Below are 25,023 nucleotides of genomic sequence, written 5' to 3'. Positions count from 1 at the left end.
CATAGTATAGTATGTCGAAAAAAGTCATAAAAAGTCATAGTATAGCATGTCGAAAAAAATGAAAGTCATAGTGTAGCATGTCGAAATAAAATGAAAAAGTCATAGTATAGCATGTCGAAATAAAATGAAAAAGTCATAGTATAGTATGTCGAAAAAAGTCATAAAAAGTCATAGTATGGCATGTCGAAGAAAATAAGTCACAGTATAGCATGTCGGAAAAAAAATAAGTCATAGTATAGCATGTCGAAAAAAGTCATAAAAAGTCATAGTATAGCATGTCGAAGAAAATAAGTCATAGTATAGCATGTCGATAAAAATGAAAGTCATAGTATAGTATGTTGTAAAAAAATGAAAAAGTCATAGAATTGCATGTTGAAATAAATAAAAAAGTCATAGTATAGCATGTCGAAAAAAATATTTTAAAAGTCATACGTGTCATAAGGAAAGTAATAGAAAAGTCATATGTTTTCCAGAGAAATATAATGACAGTAGAACTGACATTCCCATTCAGATCTTGTATGGTTTACATCTTAAAGAAGATTAACTGTAGTAGTGGGCTTACTAATTCTATGGTTATTCTATTCATATGCACAGTGCTGAGAGTCCTGTTCTGTTAAATGGTCAAATGACCAACGCAAGTTCAATGTCCGTTCTACTCGCATTCTACTTCTCAGATTGTATCGTACCTTGTAAGGCTTGCCGTTGACAAGGTTAGCTAAAGCGGAGCGAGGGATCTTGCCAGAGCGCGTTTTCGGCAATCCTTGGACAAAAAGCACTTTCCTAAAGGCAGCCACTGGTCCGATGGTGTCTCTCACAAGCTTCACCATCTCCTCTATGATCTCCTCTTCATTTTTCTGCACACCTGAGAAAACAAAGCGCATGTTGTGAACAAGCACACGTAGTATTAACACCAGCTGGAATTCAGTGTGGGTTACGATCTTCATTCATAAATATCTACTCATCGTGACTTGAGTTAATATTCTATATTACTTCAGTAAATGCAACGCTATGCATCTGCCAGGCCTCACCATTCTTGAGTACGCACAGGGCCAAGGGAACGACACCCTTCAGCGCGTCCTCCAGAGCCACCACAGCACAGTCTCCAACTGCAGGGTGCAGCAGCACTGACTGCAAAACACACACACACACACACATCAAAGCGTTGGGAAAACCTTTGTGTCACCTGCTCTGTAATCATTCCCCTACCTCTTCCAATGCTCCGGCTGACAGCCTGTGACCTGCCACGTTGATGACATCATCAGACCGGGACATGACGTAAAGGAAACCCTCCTGATCCATGAAACCTGCGTCCATGGTGTCATAATAGCCCTGGTGGGGGAATAGAATTACAATCTGAGCACATTTGAGTTTGTGAGGTCTCTCTTCGGCCACAACAAACCAAGTGACTCTGTGATGAAAGATTTCAACACTAGAGGGCGCCCTTTTACCACACATACTAAATCACTACTCACTCGACTACAACATGGATCCAAATGACAGGAAATGAACAGAGATTCAATTAAAAACAATCGTTCGTCATCAAATCAGACAGCGGTGCAAATGATTGCATGTCCGTTAAACACCGGACTGTGTGGACATGACGACGCGTCTTACCGGGAACTTAGTGAAGTAGAGCTCCTTAAACAGAGCGCGGTTCTGCCACAGCGACAACGCTGCACCAGGTGGTAAAGGTGTTCTGAAGGAAAAGATTCAGTCGAAAATTGAAGTTTAGTTCCATTCCAATATGTCTCTTCAACCATAAACCTACACAAAATAACAAAAGTGAGTCTGCATGACTTTAAAAAATACTTCAAGCATGACATTAAATAACACTTTTCATGGACATGACAGTTAAATGGCATGTTGAATTAAGAGCAGACAATCAGATTTGACCCAATAAAGTAATGGATAACTGTCTAGACTGACGCTCTCACACGCGGCGGATAGGAGAGCTCAGTTACTCAGCCTTCGTTTATCCACAGACTTCCAGTAATCCTCCTTCTTGACACAAGATCATCACATTTCCCAAGTTTGAACCCCAAACATGCCTCTGCATGGATTCATTTCTCTGGAAGGAGAACGAGGAGACGCATTTCTGATGCTGACAGTGGATGTAAAAAAAAAAAAAAAAAAGCGTGATTCCAGCTGTTCATGACTGCAGCACAATCTGCAAATATTCTTTAATATTATATATATATATTGTTTCTTTTACTTGAACTTGAACACACAGTGAAGCCATAACACATTACAATGAGCTCACTCTCTTGTTGATGATTTTATGAAGCTGTGGTTACAGACTTTCTGGCTACTAGAAGGAAAACACAGTAACACAGCTGTTCCCGTCTGTTTACAGCTCCACCTGTGGTTGTCCCTGTATTCACAGTACATGTGAATTCCTTGGAAATCCCCCGTGTTGGCCACGAGTCAACACCAGCAGTTACAGAGGAACAGGGAAATGGAGTTGGAGAGCGATAACGCAAGATAAGGCAGCACAAAGGGCTACGGGGTTGGCCGCTGGAGCTTTTGATGAAGTCCACTATGCACAGGCAGCTCACAGAAACACTGCCCAACGGTATCGATTACTCAGATAAATGAGTGAAAGATTGGAGTTTAAATTGAATTCCAGTTTTCTGTCACATTTCGACTGCAGGCGAGGGTGACAGAAGAAAGGCAAAGCAATGGCCGAGCCGCTCACAGTCACTCAGCTTACCTCACCACAATATTTCCCAGGGTTTTTGCCTCCACCTCCTGCATGTCATCATCGATCACGGTGACTAGAGGAGAGGAGAGAGCAAGCAATTCATATTCAGAGATGGTGCCGAAGCATGCGACGCTCTGCAGGCAATGAAAAGCAGCTGCTGAGTTTTATCCATTTGAGTTGTGAGGATCTGTCATTATTGTGACATTAAAATAAAACCACACGTGTACTGCAGCTGGGTCGTGGACCGGCAGTTCCGACTCTTACCATCGTAACCTGGAACGGGTTTGCCAGCCTGACCTGCAGGTGGCGTGAGCGAGCTCCCCAGACCAATACAGGAGGAGGTGATGGCTGAGCCCGTTTCTGATGAAGAGAGACACAGAGAGAGACACGCAGACTCACGTTTAGTTTTAGTCAGAGCACAGGCGCTGGAGATCTGTGGGGTAAACCCAGTTTTGACACAACCTCATCATTGTCTGCTCCATCATGCAAACGTTAAACCTTCTCATGTTGGGCTCATCTATCACATAGCATTGACTCAGCGGATGTCTCCACCAACACGCACACAACAGGTGACAGACCACACAATGATTTCCATCCTGTCTCTACCACACGTTAATATTCTACGGTACATCTATCTGTAGGGGCCTGCTGCTTGCACCGAGGGATATATTGTCCTTTAAGACAGGACAGAGCTCCATCGGCTGATCAATTTCACATTAGAGCAGACAGAAACCAGCCTTTTGGCAATTTTGAAATAATTAAACCGAACAAAAGGCCGTTTAAATAACCTGACCTGCTGCCATTTGTCTTCACAAACATGCAAATGCATGCACCAGCTCATCCAGAAGGTAATGGGATCATCTACTCTGTATGATGTTTCTGTCATGTAGTTATTGCGGCCCCGAGTGTGTTGGCATTTGAGACAGTTAAAATGCAAATTCATGCAGAAAGGTGCACTGAACCTGAATCCGATCAGGGATTATTGCACTGAAATATGCAGTCAGTGGCCGTGCTAACGGCAGAAGCGTCTTCTGGGAAGGCGAAGGCCAATGGACAAAACATTGAAGACAGCAGGCCTGCTCTGCAAATGACAGCTCAGTTAGTACGCCGGTGACGCCTCTTAGACTCCTCGTTGAATCTTGTAGGGAGAGCTACAGCAACGGGCCTTCACCAGGGCTTCACACCCGTCGGCCGCAGTCAGTGGAGGAGTATTAACCATTGGCAGGACTGTGAATTGCCTCACCTGCATGCCGGTCTGAGTGTGTGCACAAGAAAGAACAAAACAAAGAGAAACGGGGGAAAAGGAACGAGTGAAGTTGATATAAACAGGACAAGCGGGACATTTCCCAACCTCTGAACTGGCAACCATGTAGCCACTCCCTGCAGGGTTCAAAGCCCATCGGTGTCAGCGGAGACAGCATTCAGCACCGATGATTTAAAAAAAGGATTTTTTTTTTTATTCCTTTAGGGGGGATATTCAGTGAGGCCCACATGGTCAGAGAGCCGAGTGATGAAAGAGTCATGCCCTTTGCTTTCCCCTTCAGGAACGCACTACTCCTCGCACTGCACCATTTATGGAACGGCAATGGGACTATGGACAATGCTCGAGGTCAGCATTGACACTGTTGGAGTGGTGGAAGTTTCGAGCGATCAGTATCTTGTGCAAAAACTGACAAAGTGATTGAATCTAATTAGATAATATAAGAAATAAATTGCTTACGAAACCGTACCATAAATCGACTTCGATGACATTATCGCATCAATTTAATTTAACGAGCCAATATTGGCAAAGCGATACATCCGTCTGACCCTGGAGGAAGCCGTGAGGGTCCTTTCAAAGCGCTCCTGAACTGCCCGTCGATTAGGGCTCGCCACAGCCACCGAACCGTGTCAGCATGAGTGGAGTGTTTAAACCTGGCTGTTTACAGCAGGAGCCGGGGCCTCTCTGGCGGTGACTCGGGGTCCCGGGGCGAGTAAATTCAACAAAAAAAAACCCCAAATGAAAAAAGACAATATAATTGGACCTTGACATTTTACAAGGCACAGAGGGGAGCGAGGGGAGTGAACTGTCTGGACAGCTTTCAGGCGTGAAATCAAACAATTACAAAGCAAAGCAGCCTCACTGGAAAGTGATCTACACTAAAAATGCACTGAAACGCTTCCTCCTCACGCGTAAAAGGAAAGACGGTGAACTGACAAGCGCAGAACTCTGAAAGGCCGTTTGTCAAGAACTCCTCAGCCCACAATACGAAGGCGCGATAGATCTCAACACAGCAGCTGTTGTTCATTTACATTCCTACACCCCTCAGAGAGAAGAGACACAAAGATGATTACAGCATTCTGATTACCTGCACGGTATTTGAACCATCATTACTTCAAGCAGACAGTATCTCCATTCATGTAGAAATGTGACTCTTGACACCCACAGCGCTATGATCTGCCCATAACTCAACTGTCTCTTCCATAATAATCTGCAAGGACAAAATCTAATCCAATGTGGTTATCTGTCAAAACGGAGTCTATTGAAGCGTCGAGATAAAAAAAAAAAAAAAAAAAGTCCTTGAGCGACAAAGCAGATGAAATCCACTGCTGCTATTCTGGTCACATTGTGCAGAGGAGATTAAATATGCTGGATATGAAAGGCAGACAGCACCGGCTGAGACAGGTGAGTGAACGCTATGGAGTGAAAACATCATCTGTGAGTCGATCTCACACACTCACACACACACACACACACACACACACACACACACACACACACACACACACACACACACACACACACACACACACACACACACACACACACACACACACACACACACACACACACACACACACACACACACACACAGTGTGGCTGTGTATCTGAATGACTGGAGTCTTTGGCACACAGACACAAAAACACACCTCTGTATCAGTGTTGGTCTGCTGTCTCTTCCCTTTTTGTCTGCTCCTTCTCGCTGCCTTTGCCTCTGTACACAAACAAATCAATCTCCCTTCGACCTGTTGGAGATGAGCTCGGCCAGCGAGAGGCATTTTGAGTGTGATGAATGGGCCGGGTGGGGGGGGGGGGGGGGGGGTCGTCGGGGAGGAGGCTCCGGAAGAACGGGATGGGCAGTACGGCGCTTTGGCGCTGTCGAATAGTAGTAGCTCGGGGAGGGGAGGGGGAATTGACCAGGTCTCAAATATGAAACTCAAAAGAAGAGGAGGAGAGAGAGGAGAGAGAGGAGAGAGAGGAGAGAGAGGAGAGAGATGCACGAGTGCAACTCCAATGCAAGCTTTTTGCATTGATGTAACATGGACTGAAAAACATTGATTGTTATGAGTGGAAGAGTGAGTGTTGGTGTCCCTACAGTTCTCCACAATCTCCAGGCATGCTATACATTTATACACATTAATCAATGTAGCAGAAATACACAGTGTCACGTCACAAAACATTGTCCAAAATTTGGATTATAGCTAAAAAATGTGGTGCTGTTACTTTTGAATTTCACACATTTTTCACGAACTCTAAAGTGCCACATATTCCCCTCAGGAGTTGGTGGGGACCAAAACAGAGCTAATATTGGACTTGGGCTCAGGCTAAGACCATCATTGGCAGTCTGCTGAGGAGCCAAGCACACGAAGAAACCAAAAGGGGTTGGTTGGCCAAGCAGTTGTGATTGGCCTCAATGTTGAAATGAAGAAAAATAACAAGTGAAGAAAGGGAATGGGAGGCAACAGAGAAAGTCAAATGCACGGGGATTGGGGAATTGGTTTCGGTTGCAGCAACGACAAAGATGCCGGTGGTGCTGCCCACCAAAGACGGACCTGAAAACAAGATGAGCACACACATCCGTACATGCGCTCCCATTTAAAACTCAGACTCCTCAAGGGACAACTCCATTCCATCCCTTATCACTTTTCAGACAGCTCGCCTCATTTGCTCAGAGGCAAAGTTTATGCATTCACTGCTTCACTTGCTTTCATGTAAAACCAGTTCTCAAGCCTTAGCAGCAGACAAACGATGGCTTGAAATGAATGCTCGACGGTTAGAGAGGCGTTGGCAGCAGCCCCCCCCCCCCCCCCCCCCGAGTAAACAATCGGGTAATGCAAATGTGACACCTCAGCTCTCGGATATGTAATTACAGGAGCAGGGACATCTGCGCTACTGTCTCTCTGCAGTAATGTAATGAGACCGAGTGAGACACAAAGCCAAGGCTCCCAAGCATCTCCCAAAGGTGGGCAACAGAGCACGAGCGTGACACGACCAAGGAATAACTTGACTCTCATTTATTGTTTCTTCAAAAGGAGAAGCTGAGGGAGAAAAGGTGGGACAGCACACCAATTAAGTGAAGATTTATTATTGTCTTTTTAATTCTACTTACAGTTTGAAATTCAGAGCATATCTAGGATTGAGGGATTGCTTCCACGCGGCTCTCAACATGGCGACAGCTGAGCAACAAAGCACAGAGAAGGTCGGATTACCACACACACACGAGGACGTAATGTTATAATCAGGTAGACAATACTAAACTTTACACAGCAAATAGTTTTTTTGAGTAAAAACCAGTTGAGCTTCAACAATATAAATAATTTACAATAACAGCTTCTGTAAAATGATTCTTGATAACTGTTACATATGAAATATGGGTGGTCCTGCCAGTGAGAAGCCTAGTTCTCTTCATTGTTTTCTCTGTTGAAGGAGCGCCACAGGAGTAGCATCCTGACCGCCGAGGAGCTAATTATGAAACGGTGTCCTGCAGGTGATGTATATTCACCCGATTCAGTGTATTGCTCTTCTATGTGTTGAGTTCGTGAATGCCAGACTTTTAAAAGCTTCTGTTCCTCATCAGTGTATCAGAGTTTAAGGATTTTAAGCTGTGAAACTGCCCTTCACAGACTCTCTGAGGCTCACACTTTTCCGATCCATGAGGAGAAGCAGGATGTGCGGAAAAAACAAGTCTGTGCCAGCACTGCATTTGGCATACAGGCCAGGGGCGGCATTTTCAACGCTACAATACATTTGACAAGACAGGTGTTTTGGAGAGGTCCGCTTTACTTTCTCATGGTAATCCCATTCTGTGTAGAAAGGCATCTGCTGTCAGTCTGACAGACAAACAGAGAGAGACAGAGAGACAAACGGAGACAAACGGAGACAAACAGAGCGAGACGTAAAACACTGCTGTAAGTCCATCCGCTCGCTGGTGAGGCAGCCAAACCCTGCCAACTGGAAACACACATTTGTTGCCAGGCAACACCAGTGACATCAGCAACCTTCATCCTTTCCTCATCTCCCCCCACCCCCCACCCCCCACTGGCACATGGCTCTTAAAATAGCACTCATATTATTATCAGGCTTCAAAACGGCAGATATTTTCTCATACGTACATAAGGGGAAGTGAGCTGGGCTGCTTTCAGGTGGCTCAGGGGCTGACAACACGATGCATTCATGTCCTTCTCTCGCAAATGTGGTTCATTTATGCATGCAGGTCTGTGTGTCCACGTGAAATTAGCGTATAAGCACGGAGAAATGTAACGAAGGTAACGGGGGAGCGATGGAGGAGAACGCGCAGGTGAAAAAGAGCAGTTTGGTGTCATGTCTGGGCTGATGAGACCAGATGAATCAGCGTATCCGATGACAACGGGAGGCTGAGAAGTGATGGAGCCCGCTGCACATTGGAATAACGAGCACGCCGATCACTTCCACTCTTCATCAGAGAACGAGTCTCGCCTGCGCCAGCCACGCCATCCAGAGTGAAAACTAATCTACGAGCTAAATTGGTCGAATTAGCCAAATTCTCAGCCGCGAGCTCGTTAGCGCGATGAAACTTTGCCAGCAGAGAATGTGTACATTTTTCGTTGCATGCAATCAATGACAAAAATAATCGAATGTTTAACAAATAGACTAGCTGGCGTGATGCTGGATGTGCATTCTGCAGAAAATCCCCCGAAATCAAAGCCTGCCGGCAATATTGTTTTCATTCTAAGGACCAGAGACATGTTTCGACCTTTGACCTCCCGTCCGCTGACCGCCATGCTGCCTATTATTATTATTACACCATATTATTATTATTATTATTAACAACCGGGGCCTTGTGCAGATCAAAGGGGAGCTGTGTGAGGAGTGAGCGAGCAACACCAGCTCTTTATGGGGGGGAGGGGTGGGGGGGGGGGGGCTAACGAACTGTTTCCAGTGCATGTCAAAAGATAATGAGTTGGATGATGCATCGTTTAACGGGAGCTGCAAACACTCGCCGCTTGATAAATAAGGAACTCTACGGCGATGATGCAGCAGATTTACACCGAGGCGCTGGAGAATACTTCTTCTGCTGTCAGAGACAGCCGTGTAGGGCAGCGGTTCAAGAGTATTTGAATCAAAAGTCAAACACTAAACCCTGATGTACTGATCTACATCTCCAAGGACCTCCCCCCCCCCCCATTCCTTTCAACAATAAAATACATAAACAATACATTTGAAAATAATCCCAAGATTTTAGTCTCTTTCAAGGATTGTTAAATTCCAGTTGGACTCCAGAACACAGACTAAAATCCGAACAAAGATCCATGTTCAGAACGCAGCTGAATATTCAGATGTTGTCAGTAAGTCCAGGTGTGCTACATTCCAGGACTGAAAGCATGCAGCGAAGAAGATTCACGAGCAACCGCACACCAGCCCATCGATTCGGTTCAATTTCTATCTATTTTGCAGGTGAGCTACAAGTAGAAAACCAAACCCAAGACCCAAGGAGTTGGGAGCCAAAAGACGAAAACAAACTTTGCTTCCAGGTGTTTTGAGGATAGTGAGTTTCTCAAGGAGGAGTCCGTCTCTCCTCTCTGCGAGACCCATGTTGGAGTAAACGAGCCTTGAATGTTAAACCGCTTCACGTTGACAAAGTTGCCGCTTCTCTTCTTCTGGAGGGGAAGATGAAGGGAGAGGTGTCAGGGAACAGACATTGCTAAAAGGTTGCTTGATTGATGTCCCGCCTCCAGAGAGACGGTCGAAACAGAGCATCGTGACTCGTGAACTCAGTACAGGCAGAACACATACGCTCCTGTGTTAGAAGAATGAATCAACACAGTCTGCCAGCCGTGCTTGTGTTACACGTTCTGGGTAAACAAGCGTTATCTCCTTCAGGCTGGAGTCATACTCGTTAGTATGATGAATACAAATTGTGGTTAAAAAGATAAAATAAACACCAACCGACTGAGACGACGTGCAACATGTGGATATGAAAAAGCCGTCGCTGGGAAACACAGATGGCTTCAGACAAACTCTGAAAAGTTGTTTCTTTCTGTAACTTCAGAAGGAAACAACAAAGCTAACGATGATTTCATGAATATGCATAACATGCCGGAGTCTCTCTCACCCACACATTTGAAAGACAGACAGAGAGAAGTGACCGACTCCACCGTGAAAAAGTGGAGAACACGTTTGGATCGCTGCGCCGGCCGCCAGCCGCCACATATTGAGTTTAGCAGGGGGCTGACAGACAGACACATCCAGACAGAAATCAAGAGGGTGCCAGAGGACTCAAGATATCACCCTGCTAGGTGTGACAGCACTTTGTTTGGGTGTGTGTGTGTGTGTGTGAGGGATAGAAAGGAAGCGAGAGAAACAAACATCCCTTTGTTCAAGTAGGATGAAATGTTATCTGAAGCTTCAGAGAGAAAGATGGGTGATGAGAAAGCTTTTGTTCAGCACATCCAGGCTCGGGGAAGTTTCCTAAAGTCCATCCATCTGCTCTTCAGACACAATCTGAGACGCAGCTAGAGAGTAAACAACTAAATCACACAGCACCAAAAGGCTTGCAGATGTCATAATCTGGTGTTTGCCTGTGAACATTGGAGCCCGCTCTAAATCCTTCCAACTCCCCCCACTGCTCATATAAAACCAGTAAATGCTCATCCAACAGCCGTAAGAGAAGATCAGTGCCCCGATATTTAAAGTGGGCATAAAAACACCCCAGAGAGGGAAGTCACTGCACTTTGGCAAATTGATTTCCACTTTCCACGAGGCCACGACTCAGCACAAAGTCTACAAAGCGGCGTCTGGGTGGTCAACCACTCAGGAGTCCATCAGTGCACCACACTGAACCCAAAGAGCAAGTTAACCACCAGGAAGTTAGATATCACTGTGGTGGTGATTGTCATTTCAAACTTCCAAACTACTAAAAAAACAAACATTGGTGTTTTTTCTTCCCACCTGGTCATATGGATTGTATGTATCAGTTATGAATGTCTCATTGAGGGGCAATAACTGGGAGCTATGTTGTGAGTAAAGGGCCTGGAATTGGGGAAAAGAAGGCTGCTACCTTCCTTTTTTTGGGAGCTAGAATTGAACACGCTGAGCTGAACTGGGACAGCCTCCAGAGGAGCTGGACTGCAGCATGTATGCGGATAAGCCTACAGCAGGGTCGGCAATTCAAACCCAAGAGCCAAAATTGATGAATTACATTTCTGCGATATTGAGCTTTTCACACTCCCGTCGCGCCCCGGACAGACCAATCAGTCAAGTGGGCTAATCTGCGCTCAGATCAGTGTGTGTTGCCTGCACCAACTTCAAGGTCGATGGCTTTCCAACGGTCCAGCAGCAGTATTGATCCCATCTTTAACACAGAGACGTCGTCTTGCCCGCCATCGATTCTACATTCTCGCAGGCAGGACAACATTACAAAACAAAGAGACATCTAATTCTGCTCTTTCGCCGTCGCTGGAACATTTATCATAGCTCACTAGTAGGGGGGGGGGGGGGCATTAGGATGATGGCATGCTGCCTGGATGAAAGCCTCCCATCCAAAAACCGAACAGGGTCTTACACATTCAAGAATCATTGGAATCAGAGGCCTAAGAACAATGCAGGGGAAGCTGGGAACCCGAGATTCCCACAACAGCCGTGTTAAACAATAGGTTGACCGCGAGGTGACGAAAAGGGAGATTACAAACTTTCTAGGAAACGGCAAACTCGCCTCTCCTTGTCTAATGTACGACCGCTGGACGGTGATTGAAGGGGCGTGACCTAGCAAGTGAGCGTGACTCAGCCCCCTGTGAACCTTACATTCACCTCAAGTGCATCGGTGCAATGCGGCACTGAAATATTGAGTCTGTTCATGGACTTTTTAAAGAGAAGACGGATCCGAATGGAAGCCCTTCTTTGCAAAGTGTGATCAGCCTAAAATGACTGTAACCTTTTCGCCATATGACAACAATTACTCTATCGCAATTTTACTAAAAGGCAGTCATATAAAAACCCATGTTTTACAGTGTTGCTGTGAAATGAGGGTCTTCTACTATGACGTGAAAATAATTGATCGCATCACACGAGCGGGAAATCATGTTTGTAATCCATTTTTCCAACGACAAGTGAGACTGAGAACGTCACGTTTGAGAGCTTCCAAAGTTGAATAATTGTTTAATATTTAAGCAAAATTCCTTCAGGAAAAAAACCCCCTATACTACCCGAGGTGAGTGAACTTTAACCTCGTCATTAAAACCAGAATAGACGTAAAATCATGGTGATGGTTTTTTAATGATTTTCAACAGAAATTGTTAAAATAAATAAAATATGATTTCATGGCACTTTCCACGATTGTCAATTTCACCAACTACCCCTTTTTTGGAGAAAAAAAATCTAATATTTCCATTATTCAAGCAGTTATAAGTAATAAAAACACAATAAAAGATTTGTCTGACTCAAAGCACGTTCCAGTGGGGAAGCTATTTCAATTATAACTCCTGAACTCACACACGTACCTCCGATTGCTTCCTTTCCTTTATCTCTTTTCCAAGCACGTAACTCAGTGCTCACACCTCAGCCAGTCACTCACTGTCCCTTACGGGCGCAAAGTCAATTAAACATCAGTGACCTCAATGAATGGCACTGCCAATCAAACCCTCTATTTAATTGCTGCTGTGGAATGTGACCGCTTGGAAGTAATGCTCTCTGGGAGTTTCCCACCTGACAATGATTGACTTGGGGCTATTGCACATGTATATTAAAAAAGAAATCGGATTATTGTTCAGTTGTAATGGAGCCGTTCTATTAATTTAATTTGCACCATCACTTCCAGTCACGATTCTCATTTTGACTTCATTAAAATGGTGATTTCAGCCATTGTTCATCTGCACATCCCCATCTACTTTTGATTGCCATTGAAATAACTCGTCCGAATTATGTCATTTTGTGTGATGATCAGTTCTCAGAGGAGCTTATAAAATCAAACAATGGCTGCTTTGACATCATAATTACTCCGGTAGAAGGGCTCCAATCCCCCGGTCTGCGACACAGACCATCAGATGGGATTAATCAGAGAGGGCAGTGTGATAAAAATGATCTTCATAATGACGCCGCGCTTTCAAGGGAAAAGTGATTTCCTGCAGCTATATCTCTTCTCGAGGCCAAGTTGATGTCAGTGGACTAATAAAACACAACAAAGACCCGATTCATAGTCTGCTCACGCTCTCAAGCTGAAGACGAGGCCGAGTCTTAAAGATCAAGTTCAATTAAAACATCATGTACAGTTCATGTTAACACAAGTACTCCTTGAAATGCTTTCTCTGTCAGAACTTAATCCCTAAAGTTTGGAGGGTAAAGTGCTTCTCGACCGACATGATTAATTGCACGTGGCAGCGTCGCACAAAAGGCATATTACACTGGATAAATGTTTGAAACAATTTGAACTTGACCCAGCAGAAACCCTGTGACATTAAGCCCGTGAACTGCACGTTCTGTACGACGGCCTGGCTGCTCTGCGATGCGTCACACTGAAGAGACGGAAGAGGCAGGAGAGCAGAACGTTATGTCGGTTACGTTCCAATTTACTGCTTCCTGTCAAATATCAAGTTTGGGCAAAAAAGGGAAAGTGTATGGAATCAGATAAGACAGGAGAATATTTCCCAGTGATGCTTTGAACACCGGGCATTAACAAGGTAAAGCTCTGATTGAAAGCAGAAAGCTTCCTACCAGTCTGCCACCAGTGATCCAGGACAGGAACCCCGAAGCTCCTTTTGGCCCATTCCAGCGTCTCCACGTCACAGCGCTCGCCTGCCAGGAACAACGAGCGCAACCTGCAGGGACACAGAGTACATCTGTCAATCGCCGTAAAGAAACATGACGTATGTACCCTCGCAGAGGACCGGTGAAGACAACACAATACATCTCTGCCACGGGGGGAAAGAAAGCTTGAACCAAGTTTATTCACATGCTCGACGCTGTTTAAAACCAGGGCTGGCCCCTCTTGGTCGAATTATCTGTTATTTTCTCAGTTGACTTCGATTTCTTTGGTCAATTTGTGTTTTTTTAATGCTTTTTCATGCTTATTTCCAAGAAACTAAAGCACATCTCTGGTAAACATGAGATTTAAAGTGGTGCTTTCGTGCGATTCACTGTTTTAAGTGTACGAGATGAAAACTGGGTCATATCAATTGTCAGGCTTAATATAAACTACGGCTTCTCTTGAATGTGCCTTTGAACTCATGCAATACCTCTTCCGGGTAAGTGTTTTTGGATCAAGTTTGCCATCAGGGCAGCATCCTCCATTTCACTCTCCCTGTGATCTCACCTGTGACTGAGACGTCCCGTCACCGGCCTCAGACGTGATATGACATTACACACACCGTAATAGACGATTTTGGCCATGTCGCCCATCCCTACTTTGCACCAGAAAGTACTATTAAGTGGAGCCGTGCACTCTGTCAGTGGCGCTTTAAAGACAGGAGAACTCAATCAACGCTCAGTCATGAACACGTGTCGGCATAAATGTAGCATGGCGAATGGGGGGGGAGAGCGCTGCTGCAGCCTTCACAACTTTGGACCGCCCTGCAGCCAAAACTCTCAATTTGACGAGTAATACGGCTGCAGCCCGTTGATACGGGTCCAGGGTTATTACAGTGGAGCTGGCTCCGGAGGGAGCAACTGTCTCACAGTGTCAATAAACTGCTGACAGGGTATTTGAGCCGTACAAAATGATTGTTTAAGTCCTCTCGAGCGTGTAATCATGCGTTTGATAATAACGTTTTCTGGAAGGTTTTGCCACGTCCATCAACACACTTTTAATTAAAACCAGCATGATTAGTATCGACATCTCCTTCCGTGTGTTACACGAGGTGGCAAAATGCATAGACTGGATCTGGATCCATTTGGCAATATTGTCACAAACACTCATTTATATAGCAAATAAAACGATCAAGACAGAGGCAAGAACTGACACACAACTTGTCGGTAACTCCTCCACTAAACTAACCCTTTTCTGAGATTCCAAATTTCAAAAATACCACATTTTATCCGCAGAAAACCTCTATTTGGTGCACTTTAAAATTGAAAGTACACATCATAAGATAACGAGTAAAAAGGCTCAGACATTGAGCCGGCCGGCGCTACAATCGAATCCTGTTTGATTGCTTTCTTTGTATTGCTGCCTCACGTCAAAAGACACATGAAGAATACGATTTTCAGGCAAAAATATTGCGGGAAATATTCTCTGTCTGCATTCAGCGCACTGAACAACAGAGCGTCGTCAAATTCTGCACACAACGCCGGAGTTACTGAATGATTCACTGCGGCCAGAGGTCATCCGCACTCAGAATTGCTTTATGATTGTGTGCTTAGAGGCACTTTCAGCCCGCTGACCAGAATGAAAGCGGGGGAATTGACACCCGCAGGTCCAAATTTCATTGCACCGCAACAAACAATTAATAATTCCAATAAACTCGGCAAGTATTTCACTCTCTGGGCCAAACTAATACTGTGGAAAAATGTTTTGTTTTTTAACTCTGAGCTACAGAAGACCTTCAGTGAGACAGCAGCCCGGGGGGGGGGAAACAAGTTGACGCAGTAATATTTAATACAGGTGAGCTGCAGTGACTTGCCATCGTTTGTCATTCAGCCTGATTAACACACGAGAGGGTACAGACTGTCAGCTAGATATGGAGCTGGGAGAGGGCGCTGCATCAACAGATGGCCGGCGACTAACGAGAGGCCGGACAGACTGCACACAACACCGCCAGCCGTGATATCCTGAAGCACATCAGTCCTGGCTATTTCAAAGCTCAACTAACAACGTGCATTTGAGGGTTACGGCCAATGCCGACTGTCTTCACAGTTCTCACATTACGTTACTTAGAAGCACCAGAAAACGACAGATTATTGACATGTTCAGTGCATAAAAACAATCTTTTACTTGTTACCGGTGGTAGTTGTTGAATAGCCTGTACGCTAGTGCTTCATTTGTTAGAAATACTGCACTATAAAACAGTTTGTTTGGTCTTGGTTCAGGGGAATTTCCTGTTGTGCGAGGTGTTGCGGTCTACCTGGAGAGGGGGTGTTTCTTCCCAACGGCAGCGTGGGGGTCCTGCTGGCGAATGGCCCGGATGGCGGTGGGTGCCGTGAACATGGAGGCGGCTCCGTGTTCGGATAGGACGCGGAAGAACGCCCCGGGGTCTGGAGTCCCCACAGGCTTACCCTGCAACACAGTCCACAAACGGTGACACGGAGGCAGGCATATCAAAAAATATTCATAGAGCAGCTGTTTAAACTGGAAGGCTGCCTTCCAAACAGATGGGGCCCAGAAATCCATGGATTAGAAAACACAGTTGCACTATCGGAGGAAAGACAGACAACAGAAGCCTGCAGGCAAACGCCTCCTGCGGCAATTTCACATGCGTTTCTGGTATTCAAGTAGCCTGCGAGGGGACAACTGAGAACGACTGAGAATGGTAAACAGCAGCAGGTAGTTGTGGAAGTCCTTTATGCTCTGAATAAATATTTGACTTGTACACCTTTCTCCTTCTGCAATCCTGCTGTTGTCAGTTTAAGACACTTCGCCGTGTTCATGGGAACATACCTCGTAGAGAATTGTGCTGTTACCATGGAGCAGAGGACCATAGCAGATGTATGAATGGCCGACCACCCAGCCCAGGTCTGACGCTGCCCACCAAACCTGCAACAGGTTCAACAAAAAAGGTGAGATATCTCTTCGCTGACTGCCTGCTCTTTGTTCTCAAACAAGGCTCGAACTCAGAAGAGGACGCGTTATTGCCTTACATCTCCAGGACTGAGGCCATAAATATTTGACATGGTCCATTTCAGCATCACAGCGTAGCCGGCAGTGTCTCGCACGACACCCTGGGGGACGAGATAAAAAAAACACATCAGACCGGTGACGGGTATTGCTCTGGGCAAAGAGGCGGGCGTTTAATATCAATCTGCACACAGACGCTCACGCCTTGCTGTGGAGAAGGTAATGGAATTTTGTTTTCGAATGACTGCTTCTCAAACCGCCTCCAAAGTCCTGCTTTTATAAGTTAATGGTGCTCTGTAGATGTTTCCGAGCGAAATAGTCCTCACGTCTCCAATCATAGAGATCGTCTCAAACGTATGGTGCCCCTACAGCACTGAGTGAGGAAGTCACAGTAACTCACAGAGGACAAAAGCTGGCAATGACAGCTCCATTGAGCTCAGGAACTCGCCAGCGGGCGGATATTTCATATCATCCGTTTGGTCAAAGACAAAACGATGCTATTTGAAAGGAGCTGGAGTTTTTTTCACACAGAAGCTCTACGCCGAACTGACCGCATTCAAACAAACGGGGTCAACGGTGAATCCCCAACGCGTCCAACTGAGAATGTACGTGTAGACGATGGATAGATGTGAAGCAGGTATTGATTTCCTCCTGCTGCTGACCGATACCCTGACATGTCAGCACCTTTGGTGTTCCAGTGGTTCCAGATGTATAGAGGACGTAGAGCGGGTGGTTGGAGGGAACAGAAACACAGTCATGAGGACGAGCTGTGGCCATCTCTTCCTCCCAGTCCAGACTCAAATCCGGACTCATTGACACTCTTTCCTAAAAAACAGCAAAGACACACAAACAAGTGACTGCGGGATATAAATTCTCCCTTCAAGTCGTATTATATATAGATCTTTAAACTATGCCAACCGTGATTTTCTTCCTAAAAAAGGAAAAAAAGATGCAACCGTGATATCGTAATAATTCAGCAGAACGTTCCCCGATAGATAACCCCGGAGTATACGAACCGGGTCGAACACATTGTGTTAATTTAACACAACAGCTGGCACACGGCCTAACTGACAGCAAATTTGAACTGAGACGTGCAGCCCAGAAAAGAACAGTCGAAGAAGAACGATTGCAATACTGTGCAATCAATTTGAAGAATAATTTCTATTTTCCAGACCTAAAATTCAATGATTTCTTTTCTTCTTTTATTGCGTGAAGGTGAAGCAAATGTGAGCTTGCTGTCACCACACTAATGCAGTGAGCTGTAATTATCTCTCTGTGCAGCTCAGGCTGCTACAAAACCAGATGCACGGGCCGTTTAGGACCACCTCCATGACCCCTCTGCTGCAAACACACATCTCATCCGTTTGAACCTGCCACAAACGACACCGCGCTGACGAATTAAGCTTTGCGATGCTTCGTGCCTCTTACCATGTTAGGCCTGTTGTAGACGAGGACTTTAGCGGGTCTGTGAGAGCTCAGCTCCAAGGCTTTCTCCACCAGAGGGATGTACTCCACTCGTCTGCCTGGCTCGATGCCAAAGGAGGCTGTAACCATCAGCTTGGGCTGAGAAACACAAGGATTTAGGTAATAGTAGTGTGTTCATATAGCACATTTCATTACACGCAAACTCAAAGTGCTTTACATTTAAAGACAAAATCCATCGAAATACATGACACGCCGCCTAAATATAAAATGTTTTCATATTTTGTCATCTAAAATGTGCATCACATCCTATTACGTCGCTGTCAAGCACCTTTCCCTGCAGGTGGTTACCCAGATAGCAGTCGACTCCGGGGCGGATCCCCAAATACGCCCCGGAGTCGACCGCTATCTGATGATTTGCAGACCCCCCCCCCCACACCCTCGGTAAACTATTGTAAGCTGTTATGTTGAGCGTGTTAAGAGCTCTCTATGAAGCAGTGTTCCTGTATGCGTTTGGTGCTTTTATTGTGGAGGATGAGACGGAAAGAGAAAAATAGGTTCTGATGAAGTGTGGGAGAAGTGAATAAAGTTGCTGACGTCTTGGCGGAGCCCCGTGTTTGTTATTTATTTATTATCATAAAGTATCGGCGCAACATTGAACCATCAATGGATAAATCCAAAAAAAAGAAAATTCACAGAGGAAAATAGAGAGTTTGATTTTTTTTTGGAGAACTTGATTGCATTATAATTTCATGAACATACATGTTTCTATAATAGAAACAGAAATAATAGATCTAGTGCTCCCGTCGTATGAATATTTGTTTTGCTGCATCAACAGGATATTAGAGCCTGTGGCTCCGGCACCCGAGTGTCGAGTCAAACTCAGGTCACGTCAGCCTCATTGACATGAATAATTTCACAACAAATAGCAGGCTTGCAACACAACTGAGGTGTTCATACAGAGTCAGTAATATGTCCTGTCACTTTTTGCCATTGGCTCTAGAAAAGACAGATCTCCACCAAGAGGTGCACGACAAGACGTCCTGACCTTGGCGTGATCGATGCGGACAGAAAGCTCTTTGGAAGCGAAGCCGCCGAAGATGAGGCTGTGAGGGGCACCGATCCGCGCGCAGGCCAACATGGTGAACATGGCCTGTGGCACCATGGGCATGTAGATGACCACCAGGTCCCCCTTCTGGACCCCATTCTTCACCAAGACACCTGCTAACCTGGACACCTGGATCAAGACACAGACGGAGAACTGTGCTCACACCGCACTCTTTCAAATATCTGCATATCTTCTATAACCAACACACAAACATAAACAGTTGATGGTAAAAACAGACACACTGTGCATTTGGGTTTCTTCTCAGTATTCTGTGCATGTTTATGGGGTTATTAATGTGAATTTAAGTGCATTACAGATTGCCTTGAACTGGACCTAATCTGACAAATGAAAGACTTCAATATATATTTCTAAGTTTAATTCAATTAAGTGTATTTTTTTCTCTGGGGGGAACCACATTTTGATTAATATTCATGCAATTGAGACTAAACTGAACTGAAGTGTCATGTCACAGTGAATAACTTGCCTTTCTTTTTTCTTATTGTGTTTTGCGGTCCTCCATGGCAGATCAAGCTTTAACAAAGTGACGGCTTCAGCTCTTAATGGCGTTCACTTCTGGGAATTCTGCCTCTAATCATACTGTAATACTATGTACCTGGTCCTGAAGTTCCCTGAAAGTGATGGTCTGTTTGGTTCCAGTCACTGGGCTGTCATAAATGATGGCAGGCTGCTCTCCACGGCCGCTTTCAACGTGACGATCCACAGCGTTGTAGCACATGTTCAACTTCCCTCCAACAAACCTGAAAGTGAACAATGTGAACATTTTAAGTGAACAATGCATATCATATGCCACCGCCTCTATCTGCATATCTCTATACTGTTGAATACTGTATTTTTGGATGGTAGTGTACTTTCCTTTTACTTAAAAATGGTGTTAATATGACTTCAAAACTAATTTATGATAGTCATTGTTTGGATTATTTGTTGATTTAATTTAGCTCTCCTTAAATTGATCGCTGGAGCAATCACGTTTGCAAATACGCAACTTTTACTTTGAAGGCGAGCTGCCTCCGTTTCCGGCTCGCGACTTCCTTGACTCAATTTTAATTTTTCAAAGTGGATACACGACAAGAGGGCGGTTACGTGCATTGCTCGTGGTCATTCAATGGGACAATAACACGGACAAAGCGTTACCGCGTTAAAGCAGCACCGGCTATCGAACTCACGCGCATCAATGCATGAACACAAGTAGGCCAATGAGATTGGACAATACCCCTAAACACACTTTAATGATTAAAGTTTAATCATTACACGACGTCAACGTGACAGATTAATTATACTTCGTGCACGGACCTTTTCTCCCATGTGTATTTTTGCTGAATCACAGATTATCAACTATTTAAATCAAATGCATTAAATGATTCAACAAAACTCGACCCTACTTTACGCACACCACCTCTTCTCAAACCATGGTGCCATAAGAAAGTCTAGAGTATTAATTAAGTATTTGGGGTGTCCAAACAGACTATAGGTAAATTGGGATGCCATTATTAAAATGTTAGTAGTTCAGGGTCATAAATTAATCTTGAAAATGTCTTTTTTTATTTTTCTCAAGCTCACAAGCTTCCAAGTATTTCAAGATCTTTGTGCAATTGGAGAACCAGATGCGTTGCCTTGTTAACGAGACATATTGCTGTAAAGTGACCACAGTGTTTCCTTTTTTTAAAAGCAAATATCCTAAACTCAAGTGAAAGTGTTGCACCAAACCTACCAGTTTGGAAACACTGGATCCTCAACGTGCACCGTTTTACTCCACGGCTCAAACCAGTTTATGTCCTGTCCCACCTCACCCCAGAATGTCTCGGGCTTGTCCCTCGCTTGGGCGAAGGCTCGGCTGTACGCGGTGTCGGATGCATAGTTTCTGCACCACTGCCGCGCGAAATACTTCTTGATATCTGCAGACGCACGCGATCCAGCTGGTCCCACGCCACGTTGTTGTGCTGCGTAAACAGTCCTCCAGAGTGTCCTCTTGCGCGGGATAGAAACGCAGAGATTCGGGCGCAGTACGTGTTGTATTTGAAAGTGCATTGCTATGAAGCTGCTGCGGGCTAGTTATTTAAAAAAAAGAATAAACTAAACTTCAACGCGTTTCTCTTGCTTCCGGTGTTTTCCTGCATGTGAGGGAGAAGCGCTTCAGCAACTCTACATGTAATCTGGGGCCGCGTAAGGGGAAAGAAGCCTCCCAAGGAAAGCCTCACAATACCCTCAATGAATGCGAACTATGAACTGGATACGGTTGATACAAGAGGAGCGTTGAGCCACGTTTACAAACACACACACAACACGTGACCTATGTGCTACGCGTGCATGTGGATTGTGACGCTGGCACGTGTATTTATTGTGTGATGCAGCGGCTTGGAGCCCAATTATACAACAACAAAGTATTTTATTTTTTTCTTATTTTCTTATTTTGCATGATGCTCGATTCCTTTGCCTCGCCTCCTCTGGCGTCTTGGTCACGCCCCCATGCGAAGCGAAGGAGTCGAGGAGAGAGGAGTCGAGGCAACAGCCAATTTTAACACAGCTTGCCCGGGAACCGTCATTTCAAAGCGACGTCAATTAAATATGACGTCTGTCACCGCTGCATCCGCTGTCCATTGTTTTCGTTTTATGATCTCTGTCCGATGAGCACAACAGTGTTCAAGAGAACTTGTGCAGTTACTTTTAACTCGATTCACGACGTGGCGTAATGGGACAAGAATGTACTGATGTCGTGCATATTTTATTTAACACACAAATATTATAGGCTTCATATGTTTTTTTAAGTGTGGGGCATTATACATGTTTGTAGAAAAATAACTACACAAATAAAGAGTGACATATGATTGAGTGAGAGATATTAAACACAAAAACACAGTTCTACCATCTATAGGACAACATAAAACAAGGCAAGTTAGTGCTGAATGCAAGAGAATATGCCCGATTAATATACGACAGCAGCTGTTTGCAATTGTAAACATCATGTCAGGATTATAGCAGTTGGTTGTAGCAGAACATCTGTAAATAAGAATTGTGTTTTCCATATTCTGAGATATTGATGAAGGCCTTCTTGAATCCATCTTATCCTGTGGCGTTTTGGACATGATGAACCTGTGCTTGTTTGGGTTTTTTTTTTACCTAATATTGATTAAAATCTCATCGCATTCAACAGAGCATGTAAATTCCAAGCATTCTTCATGCATAGCAATCAACCATTGGCAGGGAAAAGATGCCTCCCTTTCACCTCTCATGCTGTAATTTGTCCGGCCAAAAGGTCTCGCTAAATCACTGCTCCCTCAGGCGCTGCCATAACTCTTTTCATAACCGCGCAGATGCTGTTGGCAGAATACATATCATCGTTCTACTCTCTGGCACCGGACGTGCACAGAGCGAGAGCAGTATAGCTGCTTGCAAAAGGCCAATCGGACCCGAACGGTCGTCCAATCCCCTCCTTCTTGTCCTCTTCTCTGATTTGGTGTAATTTGTGTGTGATTCTTTTGAAGCAGAAACAAAATAGACTGGACTGTTACGTACACAAGTATTGAACAAATAGGTCGATAAATATATATTAAAGAAATAAATAAAAGCACAAATGACCAAGATAGTCTTAAGAAGTGACGGAATATCATCACGGAGCAACTTCCCCTTAGTGGCTCCTGCAAACACAATTGTATATTTATTGAGTCAAATAAATACAACTTCTCGGATGTCAGTCTACCTCCCGCATGTTTACATGAGGATCTTCCTCCACCTGTCAGCTGCCTGATGGAGCTTGGTCACAGACAACAGAGCAGCAGCAGCAGCCTGTCACGTCACGCAGTAAAACCTAACGATTACATCAATGCATTACTTTTGAGGTATGCATCAGTTCACCAGGACACTTTCAACTCTTTGTTTCCCAGTGCAACTTGACATATCACAGTCAAAGCTGCACAGGGATCAGAGTTTGTCAGAATTCATGACCCAATGTACCTTTTTGATCAGTAGAAGACAAGGCCATGAAAGAATCTGGCACTTAAGAGCGCTGCAGCGTAATCCCACCTCTTAAAAAAAAGGAAAAAAAGCAGGACTGTATTCCAGCCCATATGGGTGGGAGCCTGTAATCTCTCCGTGCCCTCTTTCCGTGCACTCTCTAAACCCTCACCCTCCGTCCAGCCCACCGCTTTCCACCAGTTCACATCTGCATGCAGCTGGAATTCATCAGCACATATGGACTGTATGATTCGGTTTTTAGTAACACTTTCAATCAAAAACAGAGCAGATTGATGATGACAGAATATTCTTCTGAAACCCTTAAAGACGATGAAAATGGACTTCGTAGAAATACATCGCAGTTACATTTTTTAAATGTCATTCTTGGACTCAATGCATCTGCATATTGGAAGTAAAGTGAAGATGGGAGTGGGGTAATTGCTTCCCAAATGGGTAGAGGCTAACGTGGTTTTCTTTTTTTCCATGCAAGCAAGACAAATGAGATTCTGATTTCTGCGTCTATACACTGAGGAGTCTGCTCTGCGCAGCTGTGCACATGGAAGCTGAAATATTGGCCGTTGCCTCAGGTGTAGTTTTGTGTTTACGGCATGCATTTGTTAAGCTAAAGTCATGGTTTGATAGCCATGTGACTCCTCGTGCTGCAGCCTTAACACCCCCCCCCCCCCCCCCCCCCTCTCTCTTTACCAAGGATTTGCTGCTTGTTGTTGTTGAGCGCTCCTCCTGTCCAGTGCAACGACTGGCCAGGTATGAGATATATACGCCACAGCAGCAGGCCACAGCAGCAGGCCCCATTAGGCAGCGGACAGTAGATGAAGGGAGTCGGTGGTTTGGCTCCGTTCTGTGGTAGAACATAAACACGAGGATTAATCCTTAAGCCCTTCAGCAAAGGTTCACTCCCATCATTCAGTCCTTATCGGGCTGCATGCAGAGCATGTACTGCAGCCAAGAGAGGAGATAACAGGGCGGCGTGGCTCAGCGGTTCCCAACAAACGTTAAAGGCGAGCGTGGTTGCAATCAACTGATCTCTGCAATGGATGAATGGATCATGCACGGATCAGCATCTTCACACAGAAACTCATGTCATTTCGAGATGCAGCACGCAAAACAGGGCCGCTGCAGTTGACTGCTGTGAATGATGGAGCCACATGTTGTGGAAAACAATTCCTTTTTAAAAATGTAATCGGGGTTAGTTTATTGATCAGTGTCAGTGAGGAAGAACAGTGGTCCTGATGAGAGACACTTTATGGCCATTATACGGTGTGTGGTCCTCCATCACCACAAACCTTTGTGTCGTCTACTTGTTGAATGTGAGCAACATCTTGCAGCAAGATCTTATGGAAAACCTGAAACCAGAAGAGTGGACCCAGTAAAAGCAACACGTCAATGTCCATGATTTTGCAGCAAGATGTTCAGCAAACGCACGTGCACGCGATGCTCGTGAGTCCACAGCCGTTGTCCAAGTGTCCACATACTTTGTGAGCCATGTAGTGGCTTCTCCAGATATGTGCCTTATATGTATCATTCTAAAATATTAGTGACAGCCACTCAAATGCCGTAATGCCATCACTTTAAATCAGCAGTTTAATCCAGTATTAGAAATCAAATTTACAGGAAAAATAATCATAATTTATTGATGATTTTACTTTTCATTGCAGATTAATTGCATGTCAAAATTGTTTTGGAATAAAGTGCGCTATTGTTTTTGTTTTTTATATATATATATAGTGGTGGACGGCCCTGTGCCATCGTGCCATTCATTTTGATGGACATTCATTAAGTGCAGGTTATGCGATATTATGAGG

General features: G+C 44.8%; 1 protein-coding gene across 3 annotated transcripts in view; it reads right to left on the bottom strand.

Annotated features, from left to right (window-relative positions):
* Positions 1–21,448, bottom strand: part of acss3 (acyl-CoA synthetase short chain family member 3) — a 46,338-nt gene extending 24,890 nt beyond the window's left edge. For 2 of the 3 annotated variants that reach the window (XR_013772999.1, XM_079294114.1), the window contains exons 1-15: positions 20,961–21,448; positions 19,845–19,989; positions 19,172–19,360; positions 18,130–18,264; positions 17,386–17,526; positions 16,725–16,805; positions 16,525–16,620; positions 15,992–16,143; positions 13,647–13,750; positions 2,966–3,061; positions 2,711–2,774; positions 1,615–1,696; positions 1,207–1,329; positions 1,029–1,128; positions 687–862 (exon numbers count right to left, since the gene is read on the bottom strand). Coding sequence is in view for 2 of the 3 variants with exons in the window: in XM_079294114.1 (XP_079150240.1) it covers positions 687–862; positions 1,029–1,128; positions 1,207–1,329; positions 1,615–1,696; positions 2,711–2,774; positions 2,966–3,061; positions 13,647–13,750; positions 15,992–16,143; positions 16,525–16,620; positions 16,725–16,805; positions 17,386–17,526; positions 18,130–18,264; positions 19,172–19,360; positions 19,845–19,989; positions 20,961–21,277 (2,001 nt within the window). In the remaining variant the exon portion in view is untranslated. The remainder of the gene's footprint in view (positions 1–686; positions 863–1,028; positions 1,129–1,206; positions 1,330–1,614; positions 1,697–2,710; positions 2,775–2,965; positions 3,062–13,646; positions 13,751–15,991; positions 16,144–16,524; positions 16,621–16,724; positions 16,806–17,385; positions 17,527–18,129; positions 18,265–19,171; positions 19,361–19,844; positions 19,990–20,960) is intronic. The other variant, XM_079294115.1, reaches the window with a different exon arrangement.
* Positions 21,449–25,023: the final 3,575 nt, after the last annotated feature.

This window comes from Melanostigma gelatinosum (genome assembly GCF_949748355.1).
Source record: "Melanostigma gelatinosum genome assembly, chromosome: 22".
Lineage (NCBI taxonomy): Eukaryota > Metazoa > Chordata > Actinopteri > Perciformes > Zoarcidae > Melanostigma > Melanostigma gelatinosum.
Note: the sequence above shows the minus strand (reverse complement) of the source record. Positions and strands in the feature narration are given on the sequence as shown.